Source organism: Phaethon lepturus, unplaced genomic scaffold, assembly GCF_000687285.1.
Source record: "Phaethon lepturus isolate BGI_N335 unplaced genomic scaffold, ASM68728v1 scaffold5839, whole genome shotgun sequence".
In the NCBI taxonomy this organism is placed as follows: Eukaryota; Metazoa; Chordata; class Aves; order Phaethontiformes; family Phaethontidae; genus Phaethon; species Phaethon lepturus.
Genome location: NW_010561105.1, coordinates 20,730 through 39,679, shown reverse-complemented (window position 1 = coordinate 39,679; position 18,950 = coordinate 20,730). Strand labels below are relative to the sequence as shown.

General features: G+C 37.7%; 1 protein-coding gene across 1 annotated transcript; it reads left to right on the top strand.

Moving 5' to 3' along the window:
* The first annotated feature begins 1,961 nt into the window (after positions 1 to 1,961).
* LOC104626058 (catenin delta-2-like) lies at positions 1,962 to 18,079 on the top strand. The gene is made up of 5 exons (XM_010293874.1): positions 1,962 to 2,015; positions 2,266 to 2,392; positions 6,495 to 6,626; positions 13,900 to 13,973; positions 16,880 to 18,079. Exons 1-5 carry the CDS (start codon positions 1,962 to 1,964, stop codon positions 17,138 to 17,140), a joined length of 648 nt encoding a protein of 215 aa, XP_010292176.1. The 3' UTR covers positions 17,141 to 18,079.
* The last annotated feature ends 871 nt before the right edge of the window (positions 18,080 to 18,950 follow it).

The window sequence follows — 18,950 nt, the reverse complement described above, 5'->3', positions numbered from 1 at the left end:
GGTATCTTCCTCTTCAGCAGTCTGTTTAAAAGAAAATAAATGATCAGAAAACTGTAACAGACTTAATTATAGAGTCACCTTTCTGGTAAGAACTTTTGACCCCAGAGCAGACGGAAGAAGGGAACTCAGCAGGATAAAGGCATGGACTTCTCACATCTTTGCTACTTCATTTGTATAGTAAAGAAAACACCATGCAAGTTATTAACAGGAGATGTAAAAATAGTGCTAAGTATGTTATTTACAGTGTTGACACTTGGATAAGATTATTGGACTTAAACTATTCATTATAATTATAACTATAAACTATTAGTTATTTATATATATCTATTATATATACATAGTATACATGTATATATTGAAAAGTTTCTAATAATTTCCAATTCGATTTATCATTAGGAAGTTAGGGCTTTGCAGATGGTTTTGTTTGCATTCCTATTGATCCTCCCTCTAGGTTGGAGGACACGGCTCGTGTAGAAGCTGCTTGATGGAAATGGAAGACTGGATATAGAAAATTTTGGTTTAAGCAAGTGGTATTAAAGATTAACTATTTCTTTTTTCAAGTTACTCTTACTATTTTTTATTAATTAACTACTTTTCTTCCTTATATTTTCTTATATGATTGTCATGAAATATGAGGTGCAGTTCAGTGAAGTGTCCTAAACATGAGTGACCTCTGTGGACGAACACTCACGATCAACTCTAGGGAAAGTCATCATTCTACTGTGAAAGATATGGCCCAAACTTCACTCTTCCTTTTGTTTTCCTTTGAAATTACGACTAACATACATGCATGTTTATACAAATGCATTACGTAAGGTGTGCAGACACTCAGAATCTGTAGTTAGGTGTCACATCTGTCTATCCTAATTTACATATAACATTTCCTTCTACATCAAGTGTAAGTATCTTCCTCCTGCTGTTTTTAAAAGAGAGTGTCACATTCTTGCTGAGTTCTTTTTCTTAAAAGTCTAGTGGAAGGGGGTTTTTCAGACCATTTTCTCTTGCAATTCCAAGAGCCAGGTGCCCGTGGTGCCTGTGGAGGGAACAAAGTCAGAGAGATACCTTGGGCAAAGGCAGAGAGTGGGAGGGGTTGGGATTCAGGGTTGGATGCCTGGAATAGCCTGACGTACCCCAACAGAGAATTACTTTTCTGTAAGCAAGGGGAAAATTCCAGCTATTTTTTGGTAATATTATATCGTGTTTGTTTTTATTCAGCATTTCATTGCAAAAATGTTGTTTAGCACCATGCCAGTGCTTGACTCAATTTCCACTAAGCCCAACAGAATGAAGGCATTTTTAAAAGGCTTGTGCCTTCAGTGCGAAACTGGGAGAACTCTCTTACTGATTTAGATTTAACAAGCAGTGATAAAGACCGTTAAAATCTATCAATACTTTAAGACATTTGAAATACTGTCATTTAATAAGAGCACTAGCAAACGTCAGTTTATTCTCTCATGGAGAAATGAGAGAAGATTTAAAACTACTTTTAATATCCTTTTAAAACTGTAAAGTACATTATTTTGGATTATTGCATTATATTATGGTATAGGAGCAGAACATGAATTATTAAAACTCCTTTTTTATTTCTGAACTAGCTGTTTCTGGTGTTTGTATTACTTTGTTTCTTTTTTTTTTAAATACACCATTAGCACAGTTTTAAATAGAAGGAATAGAATTTCTTTCTGTACATCTTGGAGAAGAATGCAGCAAGGAAAATGTGTTGATTCTTTTTCCCTCACGTGTGAATGGGCAGTTAGTATAACTAGACTACAGATACCCAAATACAAATAGTTACAATAATTTCAATAATCCTAGAGCCTCCCCATCTATTTACTCCAAAATTTCCTCATAAAGTAGAAATTATTTAAAGCAAAAACTGATTTTCACAGTGAAAACATGCAGTCTTACAATTTGGAATCTTTTCATAGCCAGAATGCCATTTGCAATGTGAAAGTAGAGGCATGGAAAAAGACAGACCTATTAAACAAATAGCCAAAAAGTTGTTCAGTGTTTTCGTAATTAGCCTCTTTCCGAAATGTGTTATTTTACAGAACTTTCTGCATTTTAATTGTTCTCCTGGTGTGTCAGTACAGTCAGCACATTGTGTCCTGCACCACTAAGAATAATTGCCACCCAGTGGCAGGAAGAAGATAGTAGCCCACTTGTGTATATGTGGTGAAAACACTAGAGGAAAATACTCTGTCCTTAAAATGGGGAACTGCGTGGCGTTTTCACTGACTGCTGTCGCAATGTTTGATGTTGCAGGACGGATGGTCGCAGTATCACTTTGTAGCCTCATCTTCAACAATAGAAAGGGATCGACAAAGACCGTACTCTTCATCACGCACGCCCTCCATCTCTCCCGTGCGCATGTCTCCTAACAACCGCTCAGGTAAGACCAGGCTTTCAGGACTGAAGTCTAGACAGAGGTAATCCATCACTGTCATTTTCCTTCGTTAAGCAATGTCACTGGCATCCAGATTTGTTAACAATGGTAGAAGGGCACAGAATAGATTCTTTACTCTTACCTGAGTTATCTGTTCAAAACAGGATTTATTTATTTATTTATTAACACTTTGTATACAGCAGAAAGAATATGCCATACCTTTTTGTTACGAATTCCCATGCAGTGTTTTCCTGATTATGATTACCTGGCTAGATCTCCATTTGTAGCATGAGGAAATTCTGTTATTCATTTGCTAGTCATGAAGACCGCTATGACTACTCTGCACACTTAGCAGCAGTTGCAGGATACACCTTTTTTTTGTCAGTTTTTATTCTGATCATATGTCCATGTGCATGTAAGCGCACATACACATGCAGATGTAAGTTTCACAAAGGATTGACTACAGGTCTTCATGTAACTTTGATGACATTTACACCAGCTATCATTAATTCTGTATGATCCATTCAATGAATTCATGTAAATATCTCAACTTATGCCACAGTGGTAATTAATTTTTCTATTTTGAAATCTGGGCATTTCTCCCCCAGCTTATTCTATGGTAGAACATACCTTGGTTGGATAAAAGTATTCCCAGTGAAAATCTTCTAAAATAAGCAGAGTAAAACAGTCAGCCTTTCAATGTGCTTTTTACTACTTGTTCAATTAAATGCTCTCATTCACAGGTATACTAGGAGTTTAGGATTAAAATTGGCCAAGCTGAGTATCGCCATCAGCACTGTGCCGTAGTTTTGTTTTTAAGAAAATTGTTTTGTTAATTATCTCAAAGCTGCGTCTTAGTCCTGCAGAACAACCACTGAGGAAATTTGAAAAGGTAGCCAGGAGTACAGTGAGAGCTGCTATTCGGTTTTCAAAACCTGCTATTTCACAAGTCTGCAAAGGGCTCTTGTTCTTTTTTTTCTTCTCCAGAGTCTCATTTTGACTGTAAGTGCAAGGCACTTGAAATGTCTGGCCCTGAGATCTTAATTCTGTCTCTTGCCAGAACGGTCTCTTTGCTTCTGTTACTCTATTGCTTAAAGAACATACTTAAAGAAATTTTGGATTAAATCTTACTGCCATCATCAAGTTATCGTAAGACTGGAGGAGGACAAATACAGTGCTTGTTTCTGAAGGAAGAGGAGCCCATGCAATTATAGACAAATCAGCTCAACTTAATTCTAGAAAATTGCTGGAACAAATAATCACAATCTGAGCACCTCAAAGATAGTAGGAACATAAGATACTGCTTAACTCTAGGAGTATGTATTTCTACATAGTAGTGTAAGTTACTGTCTGTGTGGTAGTATCCATATCAAATCCAAACATTGGTTCAATACGATTGGTTCTTATGAAATCCACCTGAATTCCTTCTACGACATACTTAAAACACTTTGTGGAAAGAATAGTCAATAAATGAAATCTACTGTAATCGGTAAGACTCGTTCACACAAGATTTTGTAGGCAAGCTAGGGCAAGCTAATGAACAGTCCAGAAGATGTCATGTGCTTTAAATACAAAACTAACTGAAAACCATTTGCAAAGAATGAGTATTGCTTATTGCAAAAATGGAAGAATGCTTTGATTGGAGGTTTCCCTTGGGACCAGTACTCTTCAGTTGTTTCATGAATGACCCAGATAATATACAAAGAATGCCTATTGCCTTTGCAGGTGACATAAACCTTGGAGAAACTCATGTATCTTGAAGGTCATTATTGGAATTCAGAGCGATCCTGAGAAATTGGAGATACTGTCCAAAGGGAAAAAAGATTCAGTCTTTTAGAGATAAATTATAGAAGAATATCTGTCTAGGCAAATGTTCTTCAGAAATTATTTAGGGACTTTTGTCATTTGCAAACAAGAATCAGGAGATGGAGAAATCAGGGTATGAGGACACACTGAATGGACTGTAATTGTTTAACTTGAATGAGAGAGACACAAGATGTGGGCAGTGGGCAGAAGTACACGTCAAGTATTCAAGCATGTAACAGCCAACTATGAAGAGGAACAGCATGAACTTTCTCTACTTTCATAGCAGACAAATGGAAATAATAAGCAGCAAGGAGTCAGTCTAGACGCCAGGGAACAGTAGGGAAACAAAGCACTGGAACAGACTGCTTGGAGCAGTTATGTGGTCTCTGTCATTAGAGATCTTTAGTTTTAGATGAAAATCTGTCAAGAATTATTTTGGTATACTGGATCCTACCTTGGGGTAAAGAGTTGAAGTAAATGAACTCACAATGTCCCATCTATCCCTAGGACTTTGTGATAAGCTGCTTTAACAAGCGTAGAGAGCTCTGTCGTCTTTTCTGTGTCCTGTAAGAATAAGAGCAGAAAGCCTTAGTATCACTTTTCAGTCTAATGTCAACTAATAATTTTATGTCTGCTTTCAGTAAAAACTCTGAAAAAGGGCACTTCTGGATTTTAGCACTTGCCAGAAAGCAGTTGTTCTCACATGGGAGGAGAGAAATAATTCCCACAGGGAACAGAGAGAGGGTTTTGTCTTTATCAGTCAGTTTTGTTCAAAACACCAGAGTGCTTAAAAGCATTTCCAGAGTATGTGAAACAAAATGCATCCCTGTGTTAGCAACTTTTTCAAGTTTTGCATTCTGTTTTGTTCCCTATTAGACTCAAGTTGCCATTAGCTTATTTGGTAATTTAATGTCATGTTTCTTTATATCTGCTGGATTATCAGCTTTAGAATTACATCACTATTGACAAGCAATTTAAAAACAATCCCCAATTCTAATGGCTTCGTAACAAAAACAGTCTGTCCCACATTTGCTCTGTAAATTCAGAAGCCAGGGCCAGCAGAACCAATCTAAGTAGAATTCAACACCACTTGTGCTTCCCTATTCCTTAATTAAGTACAAGTACTTCCCTGCTCCTTCAGTAAAAAGTGTAACATAGTTTAGAGATGCTGAAAGACATAACTCATGATCAAGCTTCTCAAATGAGCTCCCCCCCCTTTTTTTTTTTTTTAAAGCAAGGACACTGTTACTGCTTTTGAGGTTCTTTTGACATATCAAATAGCTGGGTGGAGGCGGGGCGGGGAGTGGAAGTGAGCACCAGCACTTTAGTTATTTTTGCACCACTGTGCACGAGGCTCTGGGGTGCTCTGCCACTCACCTTTGTACTCCTTCCCCTGCCCTCCACAACAGGGGCGGTGCATTGTATCTACCAACATCTAAATATTTTTAAGTCAGTTTACTTGAAAGCCATTATTTTTTCTTCTGCTTTTTTCCTTTCCTTAAGCATCACAAGCTCTAAGCCTTCATCATCAGTGCCAGTGACCATCTTCACATTTTCCAGCACATGAGAATCAAGTACCAACCCAGTGCTCCTCCTTGTCACCTGGTACTTTCCTCCTTTTAGCCATACCATGAGTATCGGTGATCAAGGATTTCGTTTTAATGGTACCTTAAAGTAGCAGTTGTTGCTTTAATGGCAGTTGTTCATACATAAATAATTAAAAGTAGAGAAATTATTCAAGTTACCTTTTAAATGTAGGCATTATTTGCTGTTTCCTATGAAAAACATCTTTCTTTTCTTCGTGTCCCCATTAGAATCATTTAATGGGTTTGTTTATTTTCAATAGAGAAGGGAAGAAACCATTTTATAAGGGTTTTTCCACACAATAGAAAGTTAATGGTCTTTTCAAAAGAAATAAATTTACCATTTTGAGAAAAAAAAAATTGAAGTGCCTCTACCAGGCGGTTTTGACAAGATAAAGAAATTAAAAAACTAAAGGGGGAGAAAAAAAACATTATTATTGTGCTTTTTTCTTAATGATCATCTTAGATGTTGGGTGTAGGTGAAAAAAGTAAAACACTCAGAGAGAAAGTTATGTTTGGAACTCATTGTCCCATGAATATATTTGTCCTGTATTTGAAATAACAACATCTTTTCTTCCATAATGGGGTACTGTTTCGTCAAACAGCTTAATGTTAGTACGCTAACAAATATAAACTTTACTAAAATGTTTACTCTAGAGTTAAACACTACATTCAGTCATATGTGGCAAGAAAAAATAAATCCCATTTTTATGATCTAGCAAGTGCCCCAGCTTCACCTCGGGAAATGATCAGCCTAAAAGAAAGAAAAACAGACTATGAATCAACTGGAACAAATGCCACTTACCATGGAAATAAGGGAGAACACACTTCTAGGAAAGACACCATGACAGGTGAGATTATGCTTGCATGGCATATATAAAAATCAGCTGTGATAGACCACTGATTTTACAAGCTTGGCTGAGTTTACTGTACTCCAGAAAAGAGTCAGCCTGCTTTGGCTGACTCCAAAGTTTTAGCCACCTTGAGAAATACAACTGAAGAAACATTTGATCTTAATGAACACAATGCTGTGTGAAAATTATTTGTGAAGATGATGTTTTTTCACAGGGGAAAGGGTCTAAAAGCAATTTTACATTTCTTTTTAATTTTAGGTTTGTTTTTGTTTCAGAAGGAAGTGAGTAAATCCACTTTGTATTAACTAGCATTCTTTCTGAAGCATGACAATGGTTAAGCATGTATGGTGATTCCTAACATCTGTCTTTTGCAGGGAATGGCTTTCTGGGACTGGTTAGTTTATTTTGCACCTCTGTCATTCCTAAGAAATTCAGTAGCAGTTTGTAAAGTCTATCCCTGTTACTTTCTCAGCTGGCTGATGTAAACAGAACAGTTTTCTCTGTGTATGTTATTGCATTTATTGCAGGTTTCATAGAAGGCTTCTCTCCCCTAGTGAGCTCACTAACCTGTTAGCATTTCAGTAATTATAAAATTTTGAGTGCTTCGCCTAGTACTGCACTTTGTAAATTCTCTTGCAAAATACATGTTGGTCTCCATCACCATTGCACAGGCTTATATAACCTCTGTTGAACATCGTGGTACGTTTATACAGTGCCAAGAATCATGGTGTCCTCTCCTCCAAATGCTACTTCAGGGAAAGCCAAAGATCACAGTGAGGAGTCACTCTGCACTGAACTTTCTGAATGCTGGTACCTTTTCCCAAGCCCTCTGTAGAGGTCTTGCGCAGATGATGCCAGAGTGGGCTGTCTTTGTGTTCCTCAGCTCACTGGGGACACCAGTAGCATGCTTGACTCAGCATCAAGCCATCCATACTAGCTTTCAAGACCGAATTTAGGATATGGTAATACTCATACTACATCTACTGTGTTATACACTTTTGTGTAATCAAAACCTGAAGGCCAGCCTTTGAATTTATGTGAAAATGCAACGCGGAACATTAATTAGCATCAAAGTGAAAATCTGAAGAAGAGGAATGAGTCAAGAGCATTTGGAAACCGCAGAAATGAGGAGTGTCATGAACGGCATCTGCAGCGTACTGCATGAGGTTGCAGCAGATTTAGTCAAGGTATTGCATTTTATATATCTGTAGTATTTTGAGTGTTTCATGGGCACTGCACAAGGTGGTTCTCTAAAACACTTCAGTGGCCTTTACTTGTGTGATTGTGAAGGACAGGACTGCGTTTTTTTCACCACTTTGTCAAGGATCCATGAAGAGGGAATCTGGGGACTAAGAGCAGCAGGCTGAAAAGGCAGAAACATTAGTATTTTGTTCTAGCTGTATCTGCAAATTTAGACTACCAGATTATATCAGAGGTTCACCAAAAGAAAAGGGGGGTTCTGTGTTGAAAATCTGTGTTTCCTTGCAGATAGTCTTGTCTCTCTCCACTCTTTAAAAAGTTGGGGTTTTCTTTTTCCCCATCCCTTTTCATTTTGTCTTTTACTGTAGTGTTTTTCTTCTCTCATTTCTGTTTCTCTTGTTTCCTTTCTCTTACAATATAATTTACAGATCATGAGGTTTGTACTTCCCCAGCAACCTTTGCTCCACTTTGATTTTTGCATCGTGTTTTCCTTTAATAACTGCTTATATTTTGTCTGTTCTTATTTGATCTTTTGGGTGGGCTTTTAGTAAGGAAACTTGAAACTCAGTATCATGCTCAGCTATCGACTATTTTTCCAGCTACTGAGCTCAGTGAGAAAGATCAAAACCAAAATCAAATTGAGAAGTTTAAGAGTATTTCACAATCTTACATGACCATTGCACAAATTAATATGAAATTAACAAATCACTTTCTCTTTCTTTCAGGTCACCAAATCTCTGCTTAATTGGTCTGAGCTCAAATTAAGCATCATTCTAAGAACAAAAGAATATGACAGTTAGAAGGAGTCTTACTCATCAACATTCAACATTAAATTTGTGTAACATATTTGTAGCTCGTAAAATAAATATTTCATTAAAGAACAATACAAAATCAGTATTTGGGATTTTAATTGTGAGACATTTTGACTTTACTTGGATGGTGTAAGTTCATGTAGCAAGTTCATTGCAATGCATGTATTTCATTTTGTGCATCAGACAATGCATTGCAGCTAATACATCCACAAAGCCTACGGGACTTGATAAATGTTTTTTCAGGTTCCACTTGGCATATACGTATTTTGAGCTGCTCTTGTATTTTGTGCCAAGCTGATGTATTACCCAAAGATTTCTTTGACTTACTGACTTACACAGAATGTGGAGCCACAGCTGTAGTCCCAATTTATCCACAACTGTCTCCATGCTCTTCCCCAAAGCTCTTCTCAGTTTATAGTGCGAAATTTTTATGACCTCTTGTCTGGGACTGAAATGAAGGTTTTTTGATGGATTTTCGAAGTAGAAATGTTGGCTTCTTGCCATTGTGGGGAGTTGTCAGGAAACCTCTGGGAAAAATGGAGACTCTATGAAGTAAACGGTTTGGCTGAAGATGATAACTTATATTGATTTCACAAGGACAGCTAAAAAATAGAGGAACAATATCGAAGTTTTCACTGCCCTCTTCCCTTCACAGGTTTATGATGCCTTGTATATTTACTATCCATCTTCTCTTTGTAGAAAATAATAACCAATAATAAAATTTTATCACCTAAAGTATATTTTTAAGACAAAAACTATTATATTCCTTTTAAAAAAACAGGAATTGTAAGTGCATGTGAAAACATTATTTATACCATGCTGTTTTCCTTCAGTTCAGGGAAGATAATGTTTGTATCGGGACTCCTACTCTAAAGTTTCTTTTCCTCTGTTAGTTCCCTCACTGAACAAATACGTGCATCACAGTCTGCACCCTGTATCCTCATTTCCACCAGCAGAAACACCTTCTGATTAATTTACTTTCTTTTGGTTGTCAAGAATCAATCATCTATACTTCCGTTATTTAAACTTACTTGCAAGTCCCTGCACATTCAGAACACAAACCACCACCACCATCTGTTACAGTAGCTACAGATGCTCGGGCTACTTGAACTTGCTATTACTTTAAGACAGCGTAGTACACTGTAATCTTTTCTCATGCCCTTACCTCATCTTTCACTGAGCAGGAAGGTGGCAGTGGTAGTGACAGGTAATGATCTTTGTTAGCTGGGATTTGTGAGGCACAAAAGCATTTTCCTTTATTGTCTGGAACAAAATTTTAGAAGATGGTGTCCTGCTGCTTATAGCAGAAAAAGCAGGTTATGCCATACCAGATGAGGATGACTGTCTGTGCAGCTGAGCTTTCTCTTCTTACTTATCAGTCTATGTTTGTGAGGGCAAAAGGCTAGCACCTTGTTATTTCAAAGTGTCTGTAAATGTGTTCAGAATAAGTACTTAAAAGAACTGAAAGCTGAATGTTAAACCATGAATCAAGTGACTGGGATATATGGGTATGGCTTTAGTCAGTAGTATTTTTGTCACATAAACCACAGAGTGACATAATTTTCAAAGCTGTTGTCAGCTTCGCAGAAAAATGCTGTGGAAAACTACATGATTTTTTTCTTTAACTAATACCACTTTGAAAACCAAACAAGGGAAAAAAGGAAGGTATTTTTCAGTAATGTTCTTTATGCAATGCAACCACAAAGTACTACACGTTGATCATAGGACTCATTTTTGTACCTTCAGAATTTTGACTAGTAAAAAGTACCTTTTCAGTCCTATCCTGCACTGATGTTTAGATACTGCATAAAATACACACATGGACGACACACACTCATCACTCCTTGAATCTTTTAATCTGCAGCTACAGTTCTCACATCTCTCTAAAGAAGTGCGGCTGCTGGAATGTCTCCATCTCTTCCTCCTTGTACCCCTTTCCTTTCTCTTGCCATGTTGAAAAGAAGAAAATTATTTCATTAACCTCCCTTTCTTTCTTGATAATTTTACTGTGATGGTACATATACAATACTAACAGCAAAAATCAGATACTAACCACACAGTATCTGTCCATTCACCTAGCTCATCCTCTCCCTTCTTTCTTTTATATTTGCCCTCTGCTTTTGGACAGCAAGAGTCAACTGCTCACTGAAGCATGGCAGAGCGGGAATGGAGTTCCCAGGGATGCCGCCTGCCTGTTCAGAAGCAGGTACTGGAGTGGGGCTGCATGCACTGCTAGCAGCCACATTGCTTGACGTATGTCTCCTCCAGAGACAGAATTATCTCAGCCTCACAGCTAGACCAAGCCAAGATTTCTTGTTCTTGAACTCTTGGCATTCATTTCCAAGCATTTGATGTGTCATTGTTTTTATTACATTACGAAAAGTATGCCGCATTTCTTTGGCATTTTAAACTGGTGAATTTGTATCCACATCACTGCAATGAAATCAGCAACGCAGACCTTGCAGCTATTTCCATAAGCTGATACTATCCATTTTCCATTGCAGAATATGTGATCTGGGAGACTGTAAGTCTTCAATCTGGCAATTCAATGTGACAATTCTGAGCACGTCAAGTGCAAATGTCGCAGTAGTGCATTGTACAGCTGTGAACCAACTTTGGACTATTTCTGGGTTTTTAATAATCATGGCTATTAGCGGCACATATGTACCGTGTGCCTTTTCATATACCTGTAAAAAGATGGATAGGTCATGACCATCCTTAAAGTCTCTCTGATTGCCTGTAGGAACAACATATAAATTAGCATGTGTCCAGTTCGCTGTTTTTCATCAGATTCTTCATAAAACCCTCAGATGTTGCACCATATACCAGTCTTTTATTCTTGACATCAACCAAGCGTGAACAGTATGGTCCTGTCTGAACTGAATACATTTAGTCATGCCTGACTGAAAACTTGCATGCATGAAACTTCAACCCTGCTTATCTTGCAATTTATATACATGAAAATAAAATTATTACAAGAAGTTCTTCCCCTGTTCATGATAGTCCAACACATTGAATATCACTTTCATTTTTTCCAAGAAGCAGCACTTCACAAAATGGGTAGCAGAAATACTAACTCTGAGTATCTTTATATCTTGAGAAAAGGAATGTGTATAACTCAACTTCTTCTAGCACTTTGTGGGGCAAGCAAAAAACTCAGAAAAATAGCATAAAAAGGTGTTATCAAGGAAGGATCTGGTAATTGCATTACTCAGCACCATGCCATTATGAGACACATCATAAATAGCAAAGCTGATGCAGACATCTCTGGTACCAAAGACTCATCAGGAGGGAGAGTTTCAAACACCAAAGCAGAAGATGCAGCTGGAATATAAAACACACTGAAATAACAGTCAAGTCTCACCTATCACTCAAGTTTCGTGACAAAATGCAGCCTGAGCAGAGAGAGCCTCTGCAGATCAACCCTCCAGCACTAACATCTATGGCCAAAGACAAACTACTCAAGCAGTCATCATTTACAGCTGTTACCACATATTGGCACACAGGCAGAATTAGTTTTCCGTCACTGGAAAAGACCAACCATCATCTGTTACTAGAGTTTGTATTCTTCCCACCTTCAAAGTAAGCTTCCTGCTGCACTCCTTGGAGACCTCCAGATGTCTTCTCCATTTCTTACACAGGACTACGCACTGTCTCAGTAACTGCATCCAGCTCTTCAAGAAACAAGAGTGTTTTCACCCCTATTAGTTAATGGTTGTCTAGTGAAAAACCTCTTTTTCTAACTGTTAGAGCTTATCACCTCGCTACATATAAGCCCTGTCTTTATCCTGTTTCAAGGATGTGCTGGAGATCTTTAAGAACACCATCTGAGATCTGTAAAGCAGCAACATGGAACAGTGCACCAAACTCTGATAAAAATTACACCCTCAGCATGGAACCCATGGTAGATATGAAGATCAGAATTGGCATATTACAGTCAACTTTGACTAAAGACAGCGCCATCCCTTTCTCTACAGGAGGTGCGCTGGCTGGGGGAAAGATAGAGGCAGGTGCACATGCTGGGGTCCATGCTAGCAGGTTGCCAAAGAACGAAAGAGTGGTTACTTCTTCAGTAACTGTGGTTCTTCTTCGTGATCTGGCTAGCATGAATCCCATACCCAGCTTTCGGCTCTGATGCTCAGTCCTCAGTCTCAAAGGTTTTGAGTTGCTACGGTATTAAAAACAACTCTTGGTGCTTCCAGGTTTTATACCATTACACAGAGACCTGAGAGAACTTGCATGAGCAACATGGTTTCAGTTCCACTGATGACTCCAGTTCACAGCTACTCCTTTTTTACTTCAGGCACGTGCTTTTATAATGAGAGTCCTCCTGACAGCATCAAACCGTTGGTTATAACCTGGAAGTTCAATAACATATGCCCAGTAGAACAGTGTGCAGCAGCCACACCCTCACATTCAAGATACTACCCTCATTCTTTCAAATATGAGAAATAACTACAAGTGTTCTAGTTCTATCAGCAAACTAAGCTTCAGCTGGATAGCCAAATCGAAGTGACCAGTGAGGTCAGCCTTGCAGGGAAAATTATGTGGTTTTTTGGGGCAGGATGGGAAAAAAATTTTTGGAAAACTGTATGATGTTATCCTTGTCTGTAGAATTACTTTTGATTTCATACTCAGCTCAGTTTTGTCTGTGCATTTTAGTAGTAGGATATCTGAGAAGAAAGTCACAGCAGTTCATGGATTTGAGACTAACTTGGCGAGACCTCTTCAGTATAACTATGTATTACTTTTTTGCATAACTCATTTTTCAGTTGCGTTTAGTCACTTTTCCCATTAACAATTTCACCATATAGCAAAAGCACTGTAGGATAAATCATCTAGGATTTGGTGTAACATCATCCAGCTGAAGTGAAAGGAATGAAATGTTTCTTAATCTCAGTATTTACAACTGTTACCTGTTTAGTGTATGTGTGATATGAAATCCCATATATAACCTGAAATATATTACTGAATGCTAGCTGTATATGAAATTATGTTGTTGATTTATATGCGAAGTGCACAAGATTGCTATGAACATGACATAGCACCTGTTGCTGTTCGTAAGTGTATACCATGTACATGCATGTATACCAAGGCAAAGATTGTGACCGTTTAGTGGGAGGAAGGGAAAATAGAAGTCTGCAGATACTTTTAAAGATTTTTGTGTACGGGAAACAGGCACTGTATAATGTATTTAATGAGGCCAAAAGAGGTATGTTTGGTAAACCTGTTTTTTCCTTCCTTTTTTCTCTCTCCAGCTCAGAACACTGGAATCTCAACTTTGTACAGGAATTCATATGGTGCACCTGCTGAAGATATCAAACACAATCAGGTAAGTACGAAGACTAAAGTGTTACTGTTGCAGATGGCAAAAGACCAGTATAACATCTTGTATGGAAACTATGAAAAATACCACAAAGGTTGATAAATCTCGATTAGAGGAACTGAGTCATCTGCTTGCGCAAATGCTAGCAATTCCACTGGCTTCAAACAAGCTACGTTCTTTATGCTAAGGGATAATTTCAGCCCAAGTTTCAAAAGTATCCATCAGGTTATGACAGCATATGCACAAAAATTATCTTAGGTGTTTAAGCCTATAACTCATAATGAAATCAAGAGGGGCTTGAGACCTGAATGCCTCTAAAGTTTTAGATACATGTGACATAGACTACAAAAGCCAAACTATTGTTAATGGGCACTTCTGCTGGCTCTGGTATCTCGTGATGCCCTGTGCCACTGAATTTGGTTAACTCCGGTCACATCTTATTACTTGAGTATAGCCATCATAAAATTCAGTGCCACTGGTGACACCACATGGCTCACGTGCTGAGGCATCTTAGCAGAAACTCAAGTATTGAACAATCTTGGAGAAAGAACCCCCTGTATCTTTTGCAGGGATGTGTGCACTTAACGTGTAGCACAAGCCCTCAGTTTTGCCATTTAGTCACCCCAGAAGCATGATTGTCACATGGCTGTTTGCTTGGTTGTTTTTTTATGTGTGCATCATGGCATGGGCAAGAGAAAATCTAGCATTCCACGGGCAAGGACACTTTCTCATGTATATGTATCCAAGCCATTCAGTCTAGAACTTTGGGACTCTCTTAAAATACGCTGTCCCTGAAAACCAGAAAGCGATGAGTACATCTGGATAAGGTGACCATTAGAAAAATGTAACTGGCAGCATGGGTGCCAAGCTAATGCACTTGCAGAAACAGTTGCAATAATGACATGTATGGCATTCATACAGCTGGTATTTCCACTATAGCATTTCCTCAATCCCTGGGAAACAGAAAACTGATTTTTGTTTCATCATTACGTGTAATGCTACTTTATACTTAGTTATCACAACTCCTTAATATTTTCACAGCTTCCTTACATGCAGAAGTTACAGGATTTCTCAACTAGAGAAATGAGATGAAAAACCATTTAAGGAAAGCACTTAAAATGATTAGTAGTATCAGACAGGTAAATTAATATTTAGTAAAATTGATAAAAAATATTTTTCTCCAAAAGTTTTACTAGATTACCTGAAATTTCAATTTAAGAGACCGATATTCTGGTTTTAATCCACAAATTTAGGTGAAGAGAGTTTCAGAGATCCTATGCCCCTATTTCTCTTTTTCAGTTTTGCTTTTAAATTAGCTAGTTCAGTGCATGAAGGTGTTTCTGCTTTAACTGTATTTCAAGAAATTAAGCCCTTCTAATTAACACGATATTTAGAGAAAAGGGTATGAGGTATTGTAACAGCACATGCACTCTAACTGCAGCCGTGAATCAACAAATTTGATTTTTGGGATGAGAGTTTGAGCAAAAACAAAGGAAACAAACAAAAGAAACCCAAAAACCAAGCCAAATTTTTCACCTTCCCACCTTTTCCTACTTGCTTTCTCAATGAACTGTTAGGTTTATGATTGACATATCAGAAATAATGTTTTTAGCTAAAAAGAACACAGAAATACTACTTCAGTCCCCTGTTTTCTACTCAAAAATTGACTGTGTTTAACTTTTTTGGCATATAAATAGGTTGCTTAGTATAGAATTTTTCTCCTGTGTCCAAAATTAAACACCTGTGTTTGAAGATGTGAAATTAAGCAAGGGGCTCAAGTATACAGCTTGATAGCAGTACTAGAAATAGAAACTGGAGTAGTTACGCTCCCTGGTGCTGCTCTAATGTTGGGCCTGGTGTTGTAAGGTCACTTGTAGGATGATTAAAGGACATAGACAGCCTTTTCAACTCTACGCAGAGTCCAATACGGACCAGCTTTGAAAGCGTATCACAGAGTTTGGGACATAGCAGTGCAACTGTTCCTCTCTTGAAGGAGCATTACTAAGTCTTGCAGACTCAGCAGGGTCTGCAAAGTCTTCTGACACCAACGTCTGAGCATCAGTATTCCCAGTGATGCCCATTTAAGGATTGAAAGGTTGTATCATTTAGCAGTCAAAAAGTCTGCCCAAACTTAATAGAAGTGGCATAGAGTGAAAGGTAGTGTTCCAACTATAAAAACAGAGACTCGTTAGATCTGTCGGAAAAAAAAACTTTATGGCAAACTTAGGTGAGGGGACTGCCTGAGATTTTTTTCCTGCATATCATAAACATTTCAGCTTCAAGGCAACTTGCTGGAATGTAGCAACAACACAAGATTGCCAACACGACGTCTTGAGGAGGTGGTAAGAAGATGGTTCTGCTTAACAGTAGCAGAAGAAGACATTTCAAGGCACATAGCTTGAAATTTTCTAATGTCAGAGCCCCGAAGACTATAAATGGTTCTTAAGGATACGGTGTCGCTCTAAATCTCACTTGTGGCAAAGGCAGGTGCAAAATGTTTAGCATCTTTGGAGTGTATCACTTCCATTCAAATTCTTCAAGGCTGAGTTTTGGCCACCAATGTTTGCATTATATAGCTGCAAAATAGTCATAAAGTTATTCATAGATTATAAAGTAACTGTAAACTATGCTGCTTGAACTACTTTTGAAGTAAACCAGCGTCTTTAGCAACGATAGTATCAAATAATAAATGCATTTAATAATAATATTAAATAAATAAATGTAAAGACCTGTAATGACAAGGCAAAGCTGTAGAATTAATTCACTGCCATGTAATACCTTGAGCAGATGTTAAGATAATGCACAACTTGTATTTCCAGCATGATAAACATAGAGTGACATTTACTCCTTCTTCCATCCTGTTGCCCACAGCAAGTTGTGTGTAACACGCTGTGGGTATTACTGTCTTTCAGGTTTCAACACAGCCAGTTCCACAGGAGCCCAGCAGAAAAGATTATGAACCGTATCAGCCATTTCAGAATTCAACAAGAAACTATGATGAGTCCTTCTTTGAGGACCAAGTGCATCATCGCCCACCTGCAAGTGAATACAACATGCACCTGGGACTAAAGTCAACTGGCAACTACGTCGACTTCTATTCAGCTGCTCGTCCCTATAGTGAACTTAACTATGAAACAAGCCACTATCCAGCCTCTCCCGACTCCTGGGTTTGAGACTTGGGCAGATACAAAAGCTCCAGGAACTGTGCATGTGCATGCATACCACAAGACATTTTTTTTCCTGCAAATTTAGTTTGTTAAAGACTGTTCCATAGGAAGGCCCAGATAACCAGTATGGAAAAAATTAAGAGATTTTTTTTAGAAGGCTAAATGATATGAAAGCTAAACCTGAGAGTAATTAGAAAGAAATATATATATACATATATATATTTTACAGTGTAGGGCAACTTTACTGTTGGCCTGTAGAGTCTAAAGTTCGGGGCTGTATATTGAATGTGGCTGAAGGAAGGAGGGAGAACATGACGTGACAGTGGATGTGGGTCAAGAGTTAAGCACAAGTAACTGAGCAGCGTACATACTTTATGGGGAACAGCTTCTCACACTTTGTTTAATATTCTCATTCATTGTGAATCTAGGCTTCAAGTTGCATTTGGGGTTTCCTCTGTACAGCAAGATGTTTCTTGCCTTTTGTTAATGCATTGTTGTAAAGTATTTGATGTACATTACAGATAAAAAAAAAACAAGTGCATTGTGTATATTACACCAATGCCACAGTGTTTCTTCATCTATGGTTCTAAATATTGCTTCAGTTTCAAATTTTGGAAGATGTATGAATTTCCAGTTTTTTGTTTTCTTTTCCCCAGTGCGTTTTAACAAAAAAAAAAATCAAAAAAAAAAAATCAAAAAACAAAAAGGAATATTTAGCAGTATTGTTCGTTCTGATATGTGAATTTGTTTGTGGCAACTAAAAAAAAAGGCATTCAGCAGTTTCTGACAATTAACATTCATCATTCCACACTCCTTGTCAACAAAGTGCTTTTTCACTGCCTAAAATTTTAGATGTAGATATTTGAAATAGATTTTTTTCATTTATACCAGTTTTCTTTATGATGATACAGTGTTAAAAGAAAATAAATTACAATTGATCTGTCATCCATATTTGCTAAGAATGTCTATTTCCAAGAACCTACCATACAAATACACATTCTTACTTGTGAGTGTCCATGTATGCATAGTATTCTGTGTGTGTGTGTGTTTGAGTGTGTGCGTTTGTATGGCATAAGACTTCTTTTCATCCAATGTTTTCTTTGTTCAAGCTTCAATTTTTGTTTGATTTTCAGTTATTTTAAACAGTGGAAACTCCAGTATGTGCTTTCTCTTACTCACTCTCTTAACTGTTGATAGCAACTGAAAATTGTTAGGCCACATACTCACAAAGGAAAGGGTTATTGGATTTTTTTCACTGACTCCTTCACCCTTAGGTGCCATGTGCTTTAAAATAGCATCTCTTGATACTCTCTTGAGGAAATTTCGTTACTCTCCAGCCACCAACCAGCAAGTGCTCAAGGAAGGCAGAGTTCGATCTTGCCATCTCCCTGAGGGAATGGAAAACAAAGACCCAACAGACATGAGTCTGGAGTCTCTGAGCTCTTTGGGCTATAGAAGAGTCCAACTCATGAATCATTAGGACAATCATTTGTTTTAACTCATGCCAAAAAGAAAACCCGATCCCCAAAACACGTTCCTCAAATATGAAAGATACTGACCATCTCTGTACATTTAAAGTAAAACCCTGAAAAATAAAAAATGTAAGGGACAGAGATTTTTTTTGTTGTTTTAATTAAAAAATAGAAAAGGAAACTAGGCATAGGAGGCCAGAAGAGCTGGCATATTTATCCTAGCTCTTGGGATTCTGGAAGTAAAGAAAGAATCTAGTGTTTCTTCATTTCTTTAATTCAGACAACAGTTCAGCATACAGTTTTCACAGCATATGACCCACTACAAATGGAGTTGTAAATTGCTT

Coding starts and splice junctions, on each gene's coding strand:
- LOC104626058 (XM_010293874.1), top strand. CDS start 1,962: ATGGAAAAAGACAGACCTATTAAACAAATAGCCAAAAAGTTGTTCAGT. Junction 2,393..6,494: donor GTCTCCTAACAACCGCTCAG/GTAAGACCAGGC, acceptor TTTATGATCTAG/CAAGTGCCCCAGCTTCACCT. Junction 6,627..13,899: donor TAGGAAAGACACCATGACAG/GTGAGATTATGC, acceptor TTCTCTCTCCAG/CTCAGAACACTGGAATCTCA.